This window comes from Primulina tabacum, chromosome 15 (assembly GCF_025594145.1).
Source record: "Primulina tabacum isolate GXHZ01 chromosome 15, ASM2559414v2, whole genome shotgun sequence".
NCBI classification, from domain to species: domain Eukaryota; kingdom Viridiplantae; phylum Streptophyta; class Magnoliopsida; order Lamiales; family Gesneriaceae; genus Primulina; species Primulina tabacum.
The window spans coordinates 13810007-13830776 of NC_134564.1; the positions used below are offsets into that span (position 1 = coordinate 13810007).

Below are 20770 nucleotides of genomic sequence, written 5' to 3' on the forward strand. Positions count from 1 at the left end.
TGGATACGTGAACCACTGTTTATAAACAGGATTGACTTCTGGGTCTTTTAATTGATTTTCAAGAATCTCAATTTGAGATTTTATTAATTTGATCTTCTTTTTTAGTTTAAACAGATAATTTGCAGATGGCATGATATAATCGAAAGGTGGATCATAAATATAATCATAAGACATATACTTACATTATTTCGTTGAAGCTGGAAAGATAAAGAGAAAACTTCGAAGCTTTTATTGCTAGAAAGATGTGGTAGTGTTTTCGGTGTGTGGATCACAAAGGGAATCCACTCCTTAAATAAACAAAACTAAAACAGTAGTTCCACATACATCCTATAAAACTATGACACGTATTACTTAGAAGATAAGCATACAAGCACAATAATTCATATCAATAATACAAACTTTTTACAATAGACTTTTAGTCGTGCCATCTAGCTCATCATCCCCTTATGTATTCAATAATGCAAAAATGTCATCATCTCCTTCATACGGATCTTGAGCATCTTGCTCTGGATTGTCTTGTTCCGTCATTGGAGTATCATCCTCAGTCTTTTCTTTTCCTTTGGAGGAGGTCGAAGTTGATGCTTTTGTAGATAAATTTGATTTTTCACCAAAGACTTCAGAAAACATAGAAATAATGGTATTTTTATCCAAATGCTGGAAAAGCTCTTTGAGTAATGTAGTCTGATTTGGGATATCATGATTCAAATTTTTCATTGTCTCCCTGGCTGGTCCAAGAGCAATTATCCCATGTCGATCATAAATTTTTCTTTCTGCAAAGAAGTCTTCTTTACCCCACCATTTTATTAAAATTTTTCTGATTAAAATAGTATGGGAGAATTTGATTTCAAACTTTTCTTTAGTCATTTCTTCTACACGCCAAAACGCAGCGGAAGTTTTAAAATTTTGATTTATTTTGACAATCAAAATATGATTTGCTTTGGGCGCTCGTATGATTTTATCATAAAACATTCATAGGGCGTTTAGTAAATTATTCCTTTGTGAATTAATCACGTGGCTCCAACTAATCCAGTATAAACGGATTAGCTCTTGATGAATCCCTACGAACTTTCTTCAAGGACTCCTTTCTTCTAATCAGGTCCACGACTAGATGATTTGTTTCTCTTCTAATTTGCACTAGAAAAATTAGAAAAACTTTTGCGTTGGAGATCAAATATCGATAGACGGCTCAAACCCTAAAATTCCTTTAAGGTGGCTGAAATTCTTTTGAGAGGAGAGGAGAGTTTTTCGAGAGTATCAAGGATGGAGGCTAGGGTTTTCAAAATTTATGAATAAATTATGTCTAACCCTAAGCATAATACACATATATATAAGCTTAGGACCTATTAATTAAATTAAACACTTAATTGGCTTAATCAATTAATTATCCTAGTCCAATTAGTTTAATTAATTAATTAATATTTTAAAGTCTAATTAAGAACTTTAATAATATGTATGTTGGTCTTATACTCTTACAAGCCCATTATACATATACCCATTACATTTAATTTAAATCCCTTGTAAATTCAACATTAGAATTTAATATTTAAATTATAAATTCAACTCCTTGAATTTATTATCTCCAAAATTTAATATTTAATAAACTCAACTTTTGAGTTTAATAAATTAAATTCTCAAATTTTATAAATTCAACTCCTTGAATTTATTCTCTCCAAATTTCATAAATTCAACTTCTTGAATTTACTATCTCATAAATTCAACTTCTTGAATTTATTTTCTCAAAATTTAATTTTCATAAATTCAACTCATTGAATTTACTATATCATAATATAAATTCAACTCCTTGAATTTATTCTCTCAACGGGAACAAACGATCCAGTGCTAGTGTGACCCTCAATGGTTCAGGGATACAGCTAGTCGTGGGTTCACAACTCTTTGTGATTCGGGACATAATCCTTTATTCGGGTTTACCCTAGTTAGCCCCATTCTTTTCATCAACACCTTGATCAAGAATGTCAGAACTCATCTCTGATTGCACCCATCGGATCATGGTAAGAGCGTCTAGTAGCATCGCCCCATGATCCCCTAGGTATCACTGATAGTGCCTGCAAGAACCAGCCGATTATGATTAACGTACAGTACGGTCCCTTCATCTCATATATCCCGATCGAATCTGCAACCATTGGTTCATCGAGGGTTGCATATTAATTCGATAACTATGTGATAACTATAATAGTGGCATCGCGTGTACTATCGGAGAACTTCTTCTCCAAGGTACATCTCATACTCTGGCCAGAGATTCCATGTACTATGATTACATCAGATTACATAGGATATCCACACCCATAGGTGAGCGGTGAATCCCCGACTACAATGCACTGGCTCCTATATGTGTCGCAACTGTACCCAACCTCGCCACCTGATGACTCTCCAGGAGCCGGTAAACGAGTCAAAGCACAGCCCTAGCATATAGAGCCTCAGTGTTGTCCCGGCTCGTAAGGACTAATGGTGTACAATCATAACCACGAACTTATCCTCTCGATAAATGATAACCACTTGGAAAGTCCGAGGGAGGGTTGTTCGGTATAATCATCATATGACTACCCATCTGCATGTTTGGACATCTTCATGCCCTTACCAAGAAACGCAGTACACAACATCACAGAAGCTAGTCTCGAGCTCAAGCGAACTTTATCCATGTTTTAGGCGGCTGAATTGACTAGGAACAAATTTAGAATTGCAGTGTTTACAAATGAGTTTCAACATGGAATTACGATTCATTTGTATTAAAGCATAATCAAGGACTTTATCTATGCTGATTGCATGGGTATACAGATAAAGTATAACGAAACCATTAAAAAGTTAAATTATATTAAAATAAAGATTGTTTTTTTCATTTGAGTCAATAAATTCCCTAACCAACCGTTGGCTTGCAGGGCATCTACTCTAACAATACATACATACATACATATTAAAATTAATTATGATATTTAATTTCGACAAATACATTTAATTAGAAAATTTTTATCTCATTGTATTTAGTATTTTATTTTGGTTATGTGTTCATAGTATGCCCTGTTAAATTTATTACATATCATTTAAAAATTTATTATATCCAAGTTGATCTACCATGGACAATTAATTATCAGATTTCAACGACACCCATGTCTAAAAATCCTAAAAAATTGGAAAACGAGACCTACGATTCAAAAGTTTATAAAAAATATACAAGACCGTCTCTATTTTATAAGATATATATCTTAATCAATCTGATCCTATCAATTAAAATATTAATTTTTATCTCAAAAATATTTTTTTATTTCAAATATGGATCAAGTCAAATTTTATCGCGGATTAAAAAATTTATCGCTCTGCCAATAAAAAACGAGACTTGTTGATCTAAATACTTCTGTAATTAGAACTTTAAAGATTTTACCAAATCTAAACCACCAATAATAAAAAAAAAAAAAAAAAGCACTATAAGTACGTCTCCTGTTCAAAGAGTCCTACATGCATCCTTTTATTTCCTCGTGTTATCCTTGTTATAATAGAAGAAGCAGGCCACAGAGTACATAGAGCCGCCGTTTTGGGATTATGATAAGTGAATTTTTGTGCGATTTTGAAGAGTAAAAACAATTCAATGGCTTCTGAGAAGATGGATTCCGCAGAGAAAATTACCGAGGGCAAAAGTAGCAGCGGCATCAAAAGTGCGTTCATCAAGAGGTGTGATTGTTTGATTAAGAAGGCGAGTGAATTAGCTATTCTCTGCGGTTCCGAAGTTGCCATTATTGGATACTCCAACGACGGGAAGTTGTTCGAATATGCTAGTTCCGAGTACGCCCTCTATGCTGCTATCTTCGTTTCTGAGAATTCCTTTTCTGTTGTTTCTTTGGGATTTATTCATGTGTTTGTTCGTTCATGAGAATTTTTTCGGTGATTTAATATGAGAAACAAAAGAGTATGGATTCATGTGGTAACAAAACTAATTAAAGTTAATTATTTAACAATTATACTATAATAATGTTGATTTGATTTTTATAAACTAAATTATCTACGATATTATAGGTACTATAGAATTTAAATCAAATTTACAGTTTCAGATTATAGTATGATTTCGGTAATGGCCTCTAACTTTTAGGAACCTGTACCAAACCGGTTTGTAAATTCTGGGTTTTTGTTTTAGTTTTGGTTTTGGTTTTTGAGAGAACGGTTTAGGTTGCGGTTCACGGTTCTTTAGGAACTCTGGTTGAGTCTAGCTAGGGGTGGGGTAGGCGTTAAAGATATCAAAGCTTGTTATTTATAGTAAATTGTCTTTGAATACACATGGCTGTTGTTTTGTTTTTGTTTTTCGGGTAAGTTGTATGGAGATCTGAGAAACCGAAAAATTACGCTGATGTTCGAAAGATAGGTTGTATAAGAATTCGAAACTGGTTGAACTAAGATATGCAATAAGTAGTATCATGCAACACGATAAGCTGATCAGTTGAACGATGATTCCCTTGATCACTGCAGCATGGCGAAAATAATGAAGAGATTTGAAGAGTGCCAGCGAATTAAAAAAGGTGTTCCGGTGAACCACGATCCAGAGGTACGTGTGATGCTTAAAATTTGACATATCTATGGACTTTTAATCCTTCCACATATTCATTATATGTATCGGATTTAGTATGGTTTGTTCTCTTAACAGAGGCAAGAGGATGTTCTGAGAGAAGAGATGGAAAAGCTCAAACAAAAGGAGGACCAGTATGTTTTCTCACAAAAATGAGATTCTTGTATTTTTCGAAAATCCGTGTTGTGTTGTGTTGTGTCTTTTCTGTTAATTTGCAGGCATGTGTTGGGGAGGAATCTCGATAGCATGAGTCGCGAAGATTTGCAAGAACTCGAACAACAACTAAACGAAGGGTTATTGTGCATTAAGGATAGGAAGGTTTGTCCTTTAAATTAAACTGTGGACTTAAAACAAAACGTATTACTCTTTGATTGCTAACAATAAAAGACAATGCTACGGTTTCAGGAGGCAATATTGGTCCAGAAACTTCAAAAATCAAGGGATAATGTATGCAGATTAATCTCTTATTTTGTGCATCAGCTGATTTCTCGTACGGGTCCTGGAGGAAAATTGAAAAACATTTGTCCCTTATTTTAATTTTATTTCAGGAGCTACAATCCATGCAGGAGAATGTGACTTTACGCCAAAAGGCATGTGTAGCTCTCTCATTTTGCGTTGCGAAATTCGGCTATTGATGTGAATATATCTAAGTAATCTGCACTGGCTTAATATGATTCATAGGTTGAAAACCTTGAAAGGCTTTGTGCCCCGATCAGCTATCAACAACCAATTCTTCTCGAGTACCAGTTGAAGGGGCAGAGCAACTTCGAGCTCGGACAAGGCGTTGCCAGTCCCCAACTAGCTTGCGATACTAGCACTGGAGATGCAGACTTAGTGGACACCACCCTGCAATTGGGGTAAGACATTTTCTCCGAATTTTCGGCCTTTTATGTTACTGTTTTCCTACTAGGAATATGTGTGTCTTGCTTTTCGTGTAGGCCTTCAACTTCCAAGGTTTGTGGAAAAAGGAAAACTCCATGCGAGGAAAGAAGAAGCAATGCCGATACTTTTCTTTCGATATAGGACCAGCCGGCGGTTTATGGAATGTTTGCAAATGTTTAAAAAAATTATTATGAACTTTTTTTTTACAAAGTTGTACAACTTTATATAAAAAATTATCTATAATCACTTTTTCGAATATTTACAAACACTACCTTACTTTTGTGGTTTATATATATTTTTTGCTTTGATGATTTTATGATCTATCTATGTCTTGATTTAGTTATTCTATATTTCTCATCGCACATATGGTTTTTGGGAATGTATAAAACACCAGGTGATTAGCTTTATGGACTTGCAGCCTCCCCTTTAAAGAATTGTAATGAATTTCTACGTATATTTCTATGTACGTGTTTATGTTGAAAATTTGGGTTGAATGTGAATGAAAATTAATAGTTGGTTTGAGGCCTACTAATGGAAGTAATTAGCAATTTGAAACATTTCGTTTGATGTACTTCTTGTATAGTGAGGTGTGCAAATCAAAACTCGGATTTGTACTGAAAAGCATTGACTCATGTTCGAGCACGACCACTGTACGTCTGTATGAATCAAAATTGGTCTTCTAGACTAACCCACATTTCATTGCTTCTAATTCTTCTTCAATTAAAATAGATGTCCCTATATATATACACACACACACATTGTTGCTGTATTTGTTAATTGCAAGTATACGGTGTCAAGTTTTAGTACTCGATTTAAGCATATATATCTTTCTCATAGAGTGTGCAATTTAATAATATATTACTTACCATAATTAGAATAGTCAGACTTTATTTAGAAAATTTAATCGATTGTTGATTGATAATTATAAGATAAAATGAATTAAAGCACACAAACGATCTAAAATAACCTAAAATAAGAATCTATACGTGCGGCTTCACTTGGTCTTTACAATATTGAATTATCATTGACATCTATATTTATAAATTCGACCCGTTTACTACCTTAGAATTCTCAAATATACATACTCCTTTTCCCAAGTAGAATGTAGAAATTAATTATCTAATATCGATTTCAATATCCCTATTAAAAATCAAACAGTAAATAATTTCAATAGCATATTAATTCTTTTAATTGATTCGATGGAGTTTTAGATCTTCTAAACTATATAAACACTAATGATATATTTTCATATGGTTCTATTTTAAATCTCTCTCCCGAGTGATAGATTTCAAATAAATATGACACTCCAATTAGTGATCAAGTAATTGAAATCGCTAGAATCCGCAAAATATAAATAAATCAAGAAGAAATTCGCATACGTAAATCAACAATTTATAAATATATATTCGACCAAGCTACGTTGTCCTCTAGATTAAATAAATCAGTTCATGATGAAAAAAAAAAGATAAAACAAATTAATGTTTTTCAACATCAAAATAATCGCCTAAGAAATAGTAAGAAGAATAAGAGAAAGAATCTGAAACTGCGACTCCATTCTTGGTAGATGCGCTCCCATCTTCGCACTTCGTTCTTCATTCTTTGTATTTGTTTTTCATGCATCTGCAGCTCCTCTTTCGTGGTTAGGATTTCAATATTTATATTTGTGTCCATGTTCCGAGACCTATGAAGAAGCTCGCACAGGTCTACGTCACACGCTAGTGTGTGACTGGTGCTGTTTCTGTCTTCTGCTTCTGCGTGGTTGCGCGCTTCTACTTTTTGCGCCTCCTAGGCACGTAGGTGCTAGCGGTCACATGCTAGCTTATGTTTCTGGTACTCTGCTGGCGGCACACATGCTTCTGTTCTCCCTTATTTGTAATGCCCGAATTTAAAAAAAATTGAAAAAAAAAAGTTATTGTTCATGAGGTTACTATTCAAGCGCTGCAGTGCTAGAATAGTAGTGCCTAGGCGCTTGAGATGCAGGATTTTGGCGCTGATGCACTGAAAAGTGGTGCTGAGGCACTACAGACGTTAAAAATCAATATGTAAGCCCACCTTCACCTCCACCAATCATTTTCCTCCTCCTTCACGTAATCCTCATCCATCTTCTCTCCATTTTTATGAGTGATTCGCTCAAGAAAAACATGAAATGAAGGTAGATTTGTGATCCTCTAGTCACGGGCTTCAAGTTGACGTAAGTATTTCCCAATTTTATTCAAGTTTGGAAATGGCTTGAAATTTGGAATTAATATTTGAGATATTAAGATGTTGAAATTGTTGTATTTGAGTTGGTTTGAATTTAAAAAGGATATGAGAATGGTTTCTTGTTTATGTGCAAAGAACAGTTTTTACACCTTCTGTATTTCGTGTATATGGAATAGTTTTGTTTGGATTTTGGAGTTAGGGTCTTCATCAAACTTGTAGATCATAGAGTTAGCTTCGATTTGGTTTTTGAATCACTCAATTCCATGAAGAAGTGAAAGCGATATGTGATTTTTACTAAAACAGGTCTAGAATTCCAAGTTAGTACAGATTTGTGTACATGCCTTCTATTTATTCGAATTCTGAGATTCCTTGAATGAGATTCTGAATTTGATGTTCAAATGAAAGTTATAACATTGTCTTGTCTTAGAAATGATACCAAACTAGCTTGATTTCATTTGATATTGAGGAAGTTATGCTCAAAATACTAAAATGTGCCAGAAATGTATTGACGCAGAATTCATGGGAATTATGTTATATGTTTCATATTATGAACGACTGAGTAAATGACTTTATTTGACAAAATTTTGTGAAGAATAATTGTTGGGCTTTTACTTTTCTTGCATATCCAATTTGCGGATCTTGATTTGAAGTAGTATTGAACTAATTATGAATTGTGAACAGAAATTGCTCTGTTTTGATAAATGATCCGAGTTCTTGAGTTATAGTAGACGTCAGGGGTTCAAGACTTCTCAACTATACCTTTCGATCTCCTTTTGGTAATATTTGAAATGTATGTTACGATTAGTAACATACGAGGTAAAAGTATCATTTTATTTTAAATTGAAAATTCTATGGCTCGATTAATTACTTGTGATTTGATGATGATTGATGTCTTGAGATGAGTTTATTATGATAACTAGATGATGATATTGATTTGCTTCATTACATTGCATATTGAGCCACTTGTCTATTAATATTTGATATGGTGGAGGTCGCCTTGATTTACTGATTTGTTGGACGTATGGGGCTATAGTTGAGTTGACATAGTGTATGCGGAGGATGCTGCTATGGTCTGAACACTCTCTATAGGCGCATCATAGTCCTGGGATTGTAGAACACAACACCTCACCCCGAGCGGATGAGTCGATGGATGTTATTGGGGGATTCTCTTCCCTTGGGTACCCTATGACCGGATGATTCACTTGATCTTGAGATTTATTGATAGCCCACCGCTTCTAATCATGCATTGCATTATATTGCATCTTTATGAATTTTATATGAACTATTTGTCATTTTAATTCTCATATGTTATTGATTGCATCATAGATCATATGGGTTTATACTCATCGCCACGTCGACTACCTCTTGTTTTCATGTGCTTGACGGTAGGTGAGGCGAGGCTTGGGATGCCAGAGTCTAGCTCCAGGCGAGGAGATACGAGTTAGAGTGGGATTCTCGGATCTTACGAGCTATTTTATGATGTTTGGATTATTTTGGTTCACTACTTATATTTCAAATATTTGAGAACTTTAAATTATTTTGACGATATTTATGTCAGTTTGTGAACCACAGATTATGTGTTTTACTCAATAGTTTGGTTTGTTACATTTATAATTATTAGTATTAATGTCAGACCCGGGGCCCCACATTAGGTGGTATCAGAGCGTAAGATATTTGGGAACAAGGTAGATCGAGTCAGTTTGAATTGCTTGATCATGTTATATATTTGCTAGCATTTTCACTGTTCCATAATGTGAAATATATGATTATAATTGATATATTATATTGTTGAGCTTTATTCGAGATTTTTGAGATTTATTGAGTCTCGAGAGCCGGAGATGGTTGATACAAAATTGAGATGATTATGATATTGTGATTTTATATGTGTTTGATATATTGTATATCAGACATGGCTACTCGAGGTAGAGGTCATGGTAGACCTAGACAGAACATACTGTTAGAGTATGTGCCCGTCGAGCCAAGTGTTGGCCGAGTGTTCACAATGAAACTCTATATATAAACAATCTTTATTTTAATAATATTTGAAATTATTGTTTTGGCACATCTTTATCTGTATACCAATGCTAGTGTCATAGATAAACTCTTTGAATATACAAATAGTAGAAAGAATATGAGATGCTCATATGATGAGTATCATGAAACTTGTATTTGCAATACTGTATATTCTAAACAGTTCCTAGCCGATTCAGCCGCCGCTAAGAAGGATATAGGCCGCTCGAGTTTGAGACTAGTATCTACGATGTGAATATCATGTTTCATTGGTAGGGGACATTGTGATGTCCGAACATGCAGATAGGTGCTCCTTGTATAGTGCACTGAACAACCCTCCATAAAGAACTTTCCAAGTGGTTCTCACTTATCGAGTGGAAACGACCTAGTTTATATTTGTACACCATTAGTCCTTATGACTGGGGACAACATTGAGACTCTACGTGCTAGCATTGCACTTTGACTTGTTTACCGACTCTCATGGGTTCATCCGGTGGCAAGGTTGGGTGTTTTGTCGAAACATATAGGAGTCGGTACATTGTAGTCGGGGATTCACCGCTTACCTTCGGGTATGGATATCCTATGTGATCACATGTATATGTAGTATGAAATCTCTGATCAGAGTATGGTTGTAATTATGAAAGGGATTTCATAGATTACACCATCGATGCAACTACGACATGACACATAGTATCGATTCTTTGACAGCTCTCGATATACCAATAGTTGTCGAATCGGTCGGGATATATGAGTTGAAGGGACCGTACTGTATGCTAACCATAATTGAATCGTTCTTGCAGGCACTATCATTTGATACCTAGGGAATCATGTAAGCGATGCTGATAGGCGTTTAACATGATTGGTTGGGTACTATCAGTCTTGAGTTCTGACGTTCTTATTATCAAGGAGTTGATAATCAAGAATGGAGCAACTGGGGTATGCTCATATAAGGACATGTTTAGTTCCGAATCACATTGAGATGTTGTGGGGACCCGAACTTAATTCAATTCTTAATCACTTTCTGGGAATAATTAATCAATTAAAATAAACAGGGTCTAAAATTTTTTTTTAAATACGAGAGTACGCAGCATATGAAATAAATCCTATCTCATTTACAAGATCACTATTTAGATCTAAGTACCAGTCCTGTACAATCATATATCATAATAACTACTGTTTCTTCACTACATCTCAGGTGATATAACAGATATACTCCTAAGTCCGGATCTCCACGCTAACTGTCTTCTCTCATCCTCTTCTTGACCTTGATCCAGCCCCACCTATTGTCATGCACACATACAAAACAAGACAACAGCCGGATAACTCCGGTGAGAATAAATCCCAGTATAAACAATGTAAACATGCAATTATATAAAAACATATATAAATGCATAAATAAGATATTATTAACATGTAGCAACTCAACAAACATGAATGATATAAAACTGTAAATCAACTCGTCGTATCAGACTTGACTCCAACAACGCGTCGTCTCAGACTCGACTCAACTCTAACCTAGGGATCCCAATGTCTGGATATTGATAATTATATCGAATCTCAGTCGATAGGAATGAATCAACCCTATACGGCATCGATATAATTCATATATCCAGTGTCTGGGCGAAACAGCCGCAGAATTGACGAATCAGTCAAGAATTAAGCGAATCAGCCAATAACTAGACGAATCAGCCAGTAATTAAGCGAATCAGCCAAAGTTTAGACGAATCAGTCGATAACTAGACGAATTAGCCAATAACCAGACGAATCAGCCGGTGACTAGGCGAATCAGCCAATGACTAAACAATCAGTAGTCAATACATGCAGTGGCTATAAATCAATAGACTACAAACATCAATCTCATCAATTACAAATATCAATGCAATAAACTAAGTATGTGATTTAGGGAAACTCGAGTCAAACCTCACTCGAGTTGTGCAATCCCAACTCAACATTAATTTATACCTTTCTTTCTGATACTCTGACTCTGTCGAAGTCTCGAACTCAAAGCCTGTCAATACTCAATCTGACAATAACAATATTGAGGAATACAATATCAATACCCCAATCAATCGATACTGGATATAATCAGAACTAAATCGAATTCTGTTTCAACGGCATAACTGCACAATCTCAATATACCCAGCAATACAAATCAACAGATATCAATTCCAACATCTCATAATTGATACCATACAAATCTGATATCAAATCTCAATCAAATCAACTCTGAAAATCATAACAAATCTGTAATCGATCTGTTTCTCAATCTGACTTCAATTCTACGATGTCTAACATGTCAAGAACATCATATATGAATCCTATCTGATTCTGGCAACACCATAATTTCAACACATATCAAAACGTAACAAAACTTACGTCCAGTTGTAGCCTGCGTTGATAGGAACACAGTACCGCAATCAAATTCAAAATCAGACGGACGGTATGCCTACTGCACGTCTCGCGCTCGGGCGGTCATGAATTTCCGCTCGGGCGCGGAAATTTCTGTCGAGATACTCAACCGATCATCTCCTGGCGCTCGGGCGGTAATATTCTACCGCTCGGGCGCCAAACATTCTGTCCAACTCATGGTGTATTGGCGCTCGGGCGGTTCTTTTCCACCGCTCGGGCGCGAGATGTTCGGTTCAACATCTTGGCCAACATCTTGAGATGTTCGGTTCAACATCTTGGCTTATACTGTAACGATGCCCTGCTTCTTCATTTGAGTTCCTATAACCTCACTTCTGTCAATTAATCAACGTCTGATTACAACAATTAAATCTCGGGCATTACAGATGTGAACCCACGGCTAGTTGTATCATTGAACCATTGAGTGTCACACAAGTGCTAACTTTCTAGATCCCGTTGAGAAGTAAAATAGTTCAATATGTTGAACGGCTTATAAAGGAGTTTACAAGTGCAAGAAAAATTAGAAGTATGACTTCTATAAGGAGAATGTGACTTTTAATTTGAGGATGTATTCCTAAATTAAAAGTTGGCCAAACAAATAATATATTTGAAAATTGTGATTTTCATAAACATTATTATGGACTAAATTAAATTAATTCAAGTTTTGAACTAATTAAACACTAGTGGACCTAGTAGAGTCCAAAAAATTAAGTTAATTCAAGTGTTAAATTAATTAAATAACATTGGGCCTTGTAGAGCCCAATTAGAAATAATTAGTAAACTAGTGGACTTGAGTAAAATCAAGTAAATGTTAAATGATCTCAAATGTGTTTGAGACATTTAAATAAAAGTCCATGGGCCTTGTAATTGCTACAATCCCAAATAGAATTGCATGCATGGGAGATGAAAGGGTGGAGGCTACTTTTTCAATATCAAAGGCATGGCATGCCCTTGGAATACACAACAACTTTTTGCACAACCAAAAATTCAAATTTTACAAGCAAAAAATTCGAGCACCTCACTATGATGTGTAGCAAATAACATAAACACAAAATGTCGTACATATGGTGTTTTAGAAATTTTTACCTATCAATCACAAAGGATTGATAATGGCTCCAACTAAGTTGTTAAACAACTTAGCTCTTCAATGGCTAGACAATCTACAAGTTTCCAATGAGCACTCGTTGCTCAAAAATTAAGCCCACCACCAACAAGGAAGATCCCTTCTAATTTTGCACTAGAAAAATTAGAAGATTTTTCTTTGAGAAGAGTATGCAATCTTCAACAATTGAAGAAGTAAAAATGAAAGAGAATAAGGTATCAAAAATTTCGGCCAAGGCATTAGGAGAGAAGATGGAGAGATTTTCTTGGCTGTGTAAAAAGTTAAAGTTAGCACTTGTAATACCCGAGATTTTAGTTTGATACTTTTGAATTGTTATATATTATGAATAAGGCGATGGAAGAACAGAAGTGGAGAAGCGACGTTGCAAATTGAGTTTGTTGACAAAGAGAGAGACCGCACTCGCGTCAAGAAGTAGACCGCACCCGCGGTGCAAGGGCAGAAAGTTGTGTTTTGAGGGAAAAAGCCACCGCACCCGCGCTATGAAATATACCGCACCCGCGGTTGATGGACAGAGAGTTGGCTATTTTTATAGTAGGGACACCGCAACCGCGGTCCCAGACAGAGCGCATCCGCGGTGCTGCTACAGTAGGGTCACCGCCCCCGCGGTCCAAGAAAGAGCGCACCCGCGGTCGTTCCTTCTGAATTTTTTGAAGGTGATCCAATACGTGCAGCGCACCCGCGGTCCAAAGGTGAGCGCACCCGCGGTGCGACGTGCGCGAGAAAGAAAGGGGCCACTTGCCTTACATGCAACGTATATATGTATATATATATATAGCAAGCACGAATTGTTCCTCAGATTTCAGAGAAAGGGAGCGAAGCTTTGAGAAGACATTTTCTCCGAATTTTCGGCCTTTTATGTTACTGTTTTCCTACTAGGAGTATGTGTGTCTTGCTTTTCGTGTAGGCCTTCAACTTCCAAGGTTTGTGGAAAAAGGAAAACTCCATGCGAGGAAAGAAGAAGCAATGCCGATACTTTTCTTTCGATATAGGACCAGCCGGCGGTTTATGGAATGTTTGCAAATGTTTAAAAAAATTATTATGAACTTTTTTTTTACAAAGTTGTACAACTTTATATAAAAAATTATCTATAATCACTTTTTCGAATATTTACAAACACTACCTTACTTTTGTGGTTTATATATATTTTTTGCTTTGATGATTTTATGATCTATCTATGTCTTGATTTAGTTATTCTATATTTCTCATCGCACATATGGTTTTTGGGAATGTATAAAACACCAGGTGATTAGCTTTATGGACTTGCAGCCTCCCCTTTAAAGAATTCTAATGAATTTCTACGTATATTTCTATGTACGTGTTTATGTTGAAAATTTGGGTTGAATGTGAATGAAAATTAATAGTTGGTTTGAGGCCTACTAATGGAAGTAATTAGCAATTTGAAACATTTCGTTTGATGTACTTATTGTATCGTGAGGTGTGCAAATCAAAACTCGGATTTGTACTGAAAAGCATTGACTCATGTTCGAGCACGACCACTGTACGTCTGTATGAATCAAAATTGGTCTTCTAGACTAACCCACATTTCATTGCTTCTAATTCTTCTTCAATTAAAATAGATGTCCCTATATATATATATACACACACACATTGTTGCTATATTTGCTAATTGCAAGTATACGGTGTCAAGTTTTAGTACTCGATTTAAGCATATATATCTTTCTCATAGAGTGTGCAATTTAATAATATATTATTACTTACCATAATTAGAATAGTCAGACTTTATTTAGAAATTTTAATCGATTGTTGATTGATAATTATAAGTTAAAATGAATTAAAGCACACAAACGATCTAAAATAACCTAAAATAAGAATCTATACGTGCGGCTTCACTTGGTCTTTACAATATTGAATTATCATTGACATCTATATTTATAAATTCGACCCGTTTACTACCTTAGAATTCTCAAATATACATACTCCTTTTCCCAAGTAGAATGTAGAAATTAATTATCTAATATCGATTTCAATATCCCTATTAAAAATCAAACAATAAATAATTTCAATAGCATATTAATTCTTTTAATTGATTCGATGGAGTTTTAGATCTTCTAAACTATATAAACACTAATGATATATTTTCATATGGTTCTATTTTAAATCTCTCTCCCGAGTGATAGATTTCAAATAAATATGACACTCCAATTAGTGATCAAGTAATTGAAATCGCTAGAATCCGCATAATATAAATAAATCAAGAAGAAATTCGCATACGTAAATCAAAAATTTATAAATATATATTCGACCAAGCTACGTTGTCCTCTAGATTAAATAAATCAGTTCATGATGAAAAAAAAAGATAAAACAAATTAATGTTTTTCAACATCAAAATAATCGCCTAAGAAATAGTAAGAAGAATAAGAGAAAGAATCTGAAACTGCGACTCCATTCCTGGTAGATGCGCTCCCATCTTCGCACTTCGTTCTTCATTCTTTGTATTTGTTTTTCATGCATCTGCAGCTCCTCTTTCGTGGTTAGGATTTCAATATTTATATTTGTGTCCATGTTCCGAGACCTATGAAGAAGCTCGCACAGGTCTACGTCACACGCTAGTGTGTGACTGGTGCTGTTTCTGTCTCCTGCTTCTGCGTGGTTGCGCGCTTTTACTTTTTTCGCCTCCTAGGCACGTAGGTGCTAGCGGTCACATGCTAGCTTATGTTTCTGGTACTCTGCTGGCGGCACACATGCTTCTGTTCTCCCTTATTTGTAATGCCCGAATTTAAAAAAAATTGAAAAAAAAAAGTTATTGTTCATGAGGTTACTATTCAAGCGCTGCGGCGCTAGAATAGTAGCGCCTAGGCGCTTGAGATGCAGGATTTTGGCGCTAATGCACTGAAAAGTGGTGCTGAGGCACTACAGACGTTAAAAATCAATATGTAAGCCCACCTTCACCTCCACCAATCATTTTCCTCCTCCTTCACGTAATCCTCATCCATCTTCTCTCCATTTTTATGAGTGATTCGCTCAAGAAAAACATGAAATGAAGGTAGATTTGTGATCCTCTAGTCACGGGCTTCAAGTTGACGTAAGTATTTCCCAATTTTATTCAAGTTTGGAAATGGCTTGAAATTTGGAATTAATATTTGAGATATTAAGATGTTGAAGTTGTTGTATTTGAGTTGGTTTGAATTTAAAAAGGATATGAGAATGGTTTCTTGTTTACGTGCAAAGAACAATTTTTACACCTTCTGTATTTCGTGTATATGGAATAGTTTTGTTTGGATTTTGGAGTTAGGGTCTTCATCAAACTAGATCATAGAGTTAGCTTCGATTTGGTTTTTGAATCACTCAATTCCATGAAGAAGTGAAAGCGATATGTGATTTTTACTAAAACTGGTCTAGAACTCCAAGTTAGTACAGATTTGTGTACATGCCTTCTATTTATTCGAATTCTGAGATTCCTTGAATGGGATTCTGGATTTGATGTTCAAATGAAAGTTATAACATTGTCTTGTCTTAGAAATGATAGCAAACTGGCTTGATTTCATTTGATATTGAGGAAGTTATGCTCATAATACTAAAATGTGCCAGAAATGTATTGACGAAGAATTCATGGGAATTATGTTATATGTTTCATATTATGAACGACTGAGTAAATGACTTTATTTGACAAAATTTTGTGAAGAATAATTTTTGGGCTTTTAGTTTTCTTGCATATCCAATTTGCGGATCTTGATTTGAAGTAGTATTGAATTAATTATGAATTTTGAACAGAAATTGCTCTGTCTTGATAAATGATCCGAGTTCTTGAGTTATAGTAGAATTACTTGTGATTTGATGATGATTGATGTCTTGAGATGAGTTTATTATGATATCTAGATGATGATATTGATTTGCATCATTACATTGCATATTGAGCCACTTGTCTATTAATATTTGATATGGTGGAGGTCGCCTTGATTTACTGATTTGTTGGACGTATGGGGCTATATTTGAGTTGACATAGTGTATGCGGAGGTTGCTGCTATGGTCTGAACACTCTCTATAGGCGCATCATAGTCCTGGGATTGTAGAACACAACACCTCACCCCGAGCGGATGAGTCGATGGATGTTGTTGGGGGATTCTCTTCCCTTGGGTACCCTATGACCGGATGATTCACTTGATCTTGAGATTTATTGATAGCCCACAGCTTCTAATCATGCATTGCATTATATTGCATTTTTATGAATTTTATATGAACTATTTGTCATTTTAATTCTCATATGTTATTGATTGCATCATAGATCATATGGGTTTATACTCATCGCGACGTCGACTACCTCTTGTTTTCATGTGCTTGACGGTAGGTGAGGCGAGGCTTGGGATGCAAGAGTCTAGCTCCAGGCGAGGAGTTACGAGTTAGAGTGGGATTCTCGGATCTTACGAGCTATTTTATGATGTTTGGATTATTTTGGTTCACTAGTTATTTTGGCATGTTAAAACTTATATTTCAAATATTTGAGAACTTTAAATTATTTTGACGATATTTATGTCAGTTTGTGAACCACAGATTATGTGTTTTACTCAATCGTTTGGTTTGTTACATTTATAATTATTAGTATTACTGTCAGACCCGGGGCCCCACATTAGGTGGTATCAGAGCGTAAGATATTTGGGAACAAGGTAGATCGAGTCAGTTTGAATTGCTTGATCATGTTATATATTTGCTAGCATTTTCACTGTTCCATAATGTGAAATATATGATCGTAATTGATATATTATATTGTTGAGCTTTATTCGAGATTTTTGAGATTTATTGAGTCTCGAGAGCCGGAGATGGTTGATACAAAATTGAGATGATTATGATATTGTGATTTTATATGTGTTTGATATATTGTATATCAGACATGGCTACTCGAGGTAGAGGTCATGGTAGACCTAGACAGAACATACTTTTAGAGTATGTGCCCGTCGAGCCAAGTGTTGGCCGAGTGTTCACAATGAAACTCTATATATAAACAATCTTTATTTTAATAATATTTGAAATTATTGTTTTGGCACATCTTTATCTGTATACCCATGCTAGTGTCATAGATAAACTCTTTGAATATACAAATAGTAGAAAGAATATGAGATGCTCATATGATGAGTATCATGAAACTTGTATTTGCAATACTGTATATTCTAAACAGTTCCTAGCCGATTCAGCCGCCGGTAAGAAGGATATAGGCCGCTCGAGTTTGAGACTAGTATCTACGATGTGAATATCATGTTTCATTGGTAGGGGACATTGTGATGTCCGAACATGCAGATAGGTGCTCCTTGTAGAGTGCACTGAACAACCCTCCATAAAGGACTTTCCAAGTGGTTCTCATTTATCGAGTGAAAACGTCCTAGTTTATATTTGTACACCATTAGTCCTTATGACTGGGGACAACATTGAGACTCTATGTGCTAGCATTGCACTTTGACTTGTTTACCGACTCTCATGGGGTCATCCGGTGGCAAGGTTGGGTGTTTTGTCGAAACATATAGGAGTCGGTAATTGTAGTCGGGGATTCACCGCTTACCTTCGGGTATGGATATCCTATTTGATCACATGTATATGTAGTATGAAATCTCTGATCAGAGTATGGTTGTAATTATGAAAGGGGTTTCATAGATTACACCATCGATGCAACTACGACATGACACATAGTATCGATTCTTTGACAGCTCTCGATATACCAATAGTTGTCGAATCGGTCGGGATATATGAGTTGAATGGACCGTACTGTATGCTAACCATAATTGAATCATTCTTGCAGGCACTATCATTTGATACCTAGGGAATCATGTAAGCGATGCTGCTAGGCGTTTAACATGATTGGTTGGGTACTATCAGTCTTGAGTTCTGACGTTCTTATTATCAAGGAGTTGATAATCAAGAATGGAGGAACTGGGGTATGCTCATATAAGGAAATGTTTAGTCCCGAATCACATTGAGATGTTGTGGGGACCCGAACTTAATTCAATTCTTAATCACTTTCTGAGAATAATTAATCAATTAAAATAAACATGGTCTAAATTTTTTTTTTAAAATACGAGAGTACGCAGCATATGAAATAAATCATATCTCATTTACAAGATCACTATTCAGATCTAAGTACCAGTCCTGTACAATCATAAATCATAATAACTATTGTTTCTTCACTACATCTCAGGTGATATAACAGATATACTCCTAAGTCCGGATCTCCACGCTAACTGTCTTCTCTCATCCTCTTCTTGACCTTGATCCAGCCCCACCTATTGTCATGCACACATACAAAACAAGACAACAGCCGGATAACTCCGGTGAGAATAAATCCCAGTATAAACAATGTAAACATGCAATTATATAAAAACATATATAAACGCATAAATAAGATATCATTAACATGTAGCAACTCAACAAACATGAATGATATAAAACTGTAAATCAACTAGTCGTATCAGACTTGACTCCAACAACGCGTCGTCTCAGACTCGACTCAACTCTAACCTAGGGATCCCAATGTCTGGATATTGATAATTATATCGAATCTCAGTCGATAGGAATGAATCAACCCTATACGGCATCGATATAATTCATATATCCAGTGTCTGGGCGAAACAGCCGCAGAATTGACGAATCAGTCAAGAATTAAGCGAATCAGCCAATAACTAGACGAATCAGCCAGTAATTAAGCGAATCAGCCAAAGTTTAGACGAATCAGTCGATAACTAGACGAATTAGCCAATAACCAGACGAATCAGCCGGTGACTAGGCGAATCAGCCAATGACTAAACAATCAGTAGTCAATACATGCAGTGGCTATAAATCAATAGACTACAAACATCAATCTCATCAATTACAAATATCAATGCAATAAACTAAGTATGTGATTTAGGGAAACTCGAGTCAAACCTCACTCGAGTTGTGCAATCCCAACTCAACATTAATTTATACCTTTCTTTCTGATACTCTGACTCTGTCGAAGTCTCGAACTCAAAGCCTGTCAATACTCAATCTGACAATAACAATATTGAGGAATACAATATCAATACCCCAATCAATCGATACTGGATATAATCAGAACTAAATCGAATTCTGTTTCAACGGCATAACTGCACAATCTCAATATACACAGCAATACAAATCAACAGATATCAATTCCAACATCTCATAATTGATACCATACAAATCTGATATCAAATCTCAATCAAATCAACTCTGAAAATCATAACAAATCTGTAATCGATCTGTTTCTCAATCTGACTTCAATTCTACGATGTCTAACATGTCAAGAACATCATATATGAATCCTATCTGATTCTGGAAATACCATAATTTCAACACATATCAAAACGTAACATAACTTACGTCCAGTTGTAGCCTACGTCGATAGGAACACAGTACCGCAGTCAAATTCAAAATCAGACGGACGGTATGCCTACTGCACGTCTCGCGCTCGGGCGGTCATGAATTTCCGCTCGGGTGCGGAAATTTCTGTCGAGATACTCAACCGATCATCTCCTGGCGCTCGGGCGCCAAACATTCTGTCCAACTCATGGTGCATTGGCACTCGGGCGCGAGATGTTCGGTTCAACATCTTGGCCAACATCTTGAGATGTTCGGTT

The 20770-nt window shown here is 35.7% G+C and overlaps 1 protein-coding gene across 1 annotated transcript; it reads left to right on the top strand.

The window, feature by feature from the left end:
- The first annotated feature begins 4672 nt into the window (after window positions 1-4672).
- Window positions 4673-5590, top strand: LOC142525887 (agamous-like MADS-box protein AGL18). Its single transcript, XM_075630174.1, has 6 exons — window positions 4673-4701; window positions 4786-4885; window positions 4973-5014; window positions 5116-5157; window positions 5249-5424; window positions 5506-5590. The coding sequence occupies exons 1-6, from the start codon at window positions 4673-4675 to the stop codon at window positions 5588-5590; spliced, it is 474 nt and encodes a 157-aa protein (XP_075486289.1).
- Window positions 5591-20770: the final 15180 nt, after the last annotated feature.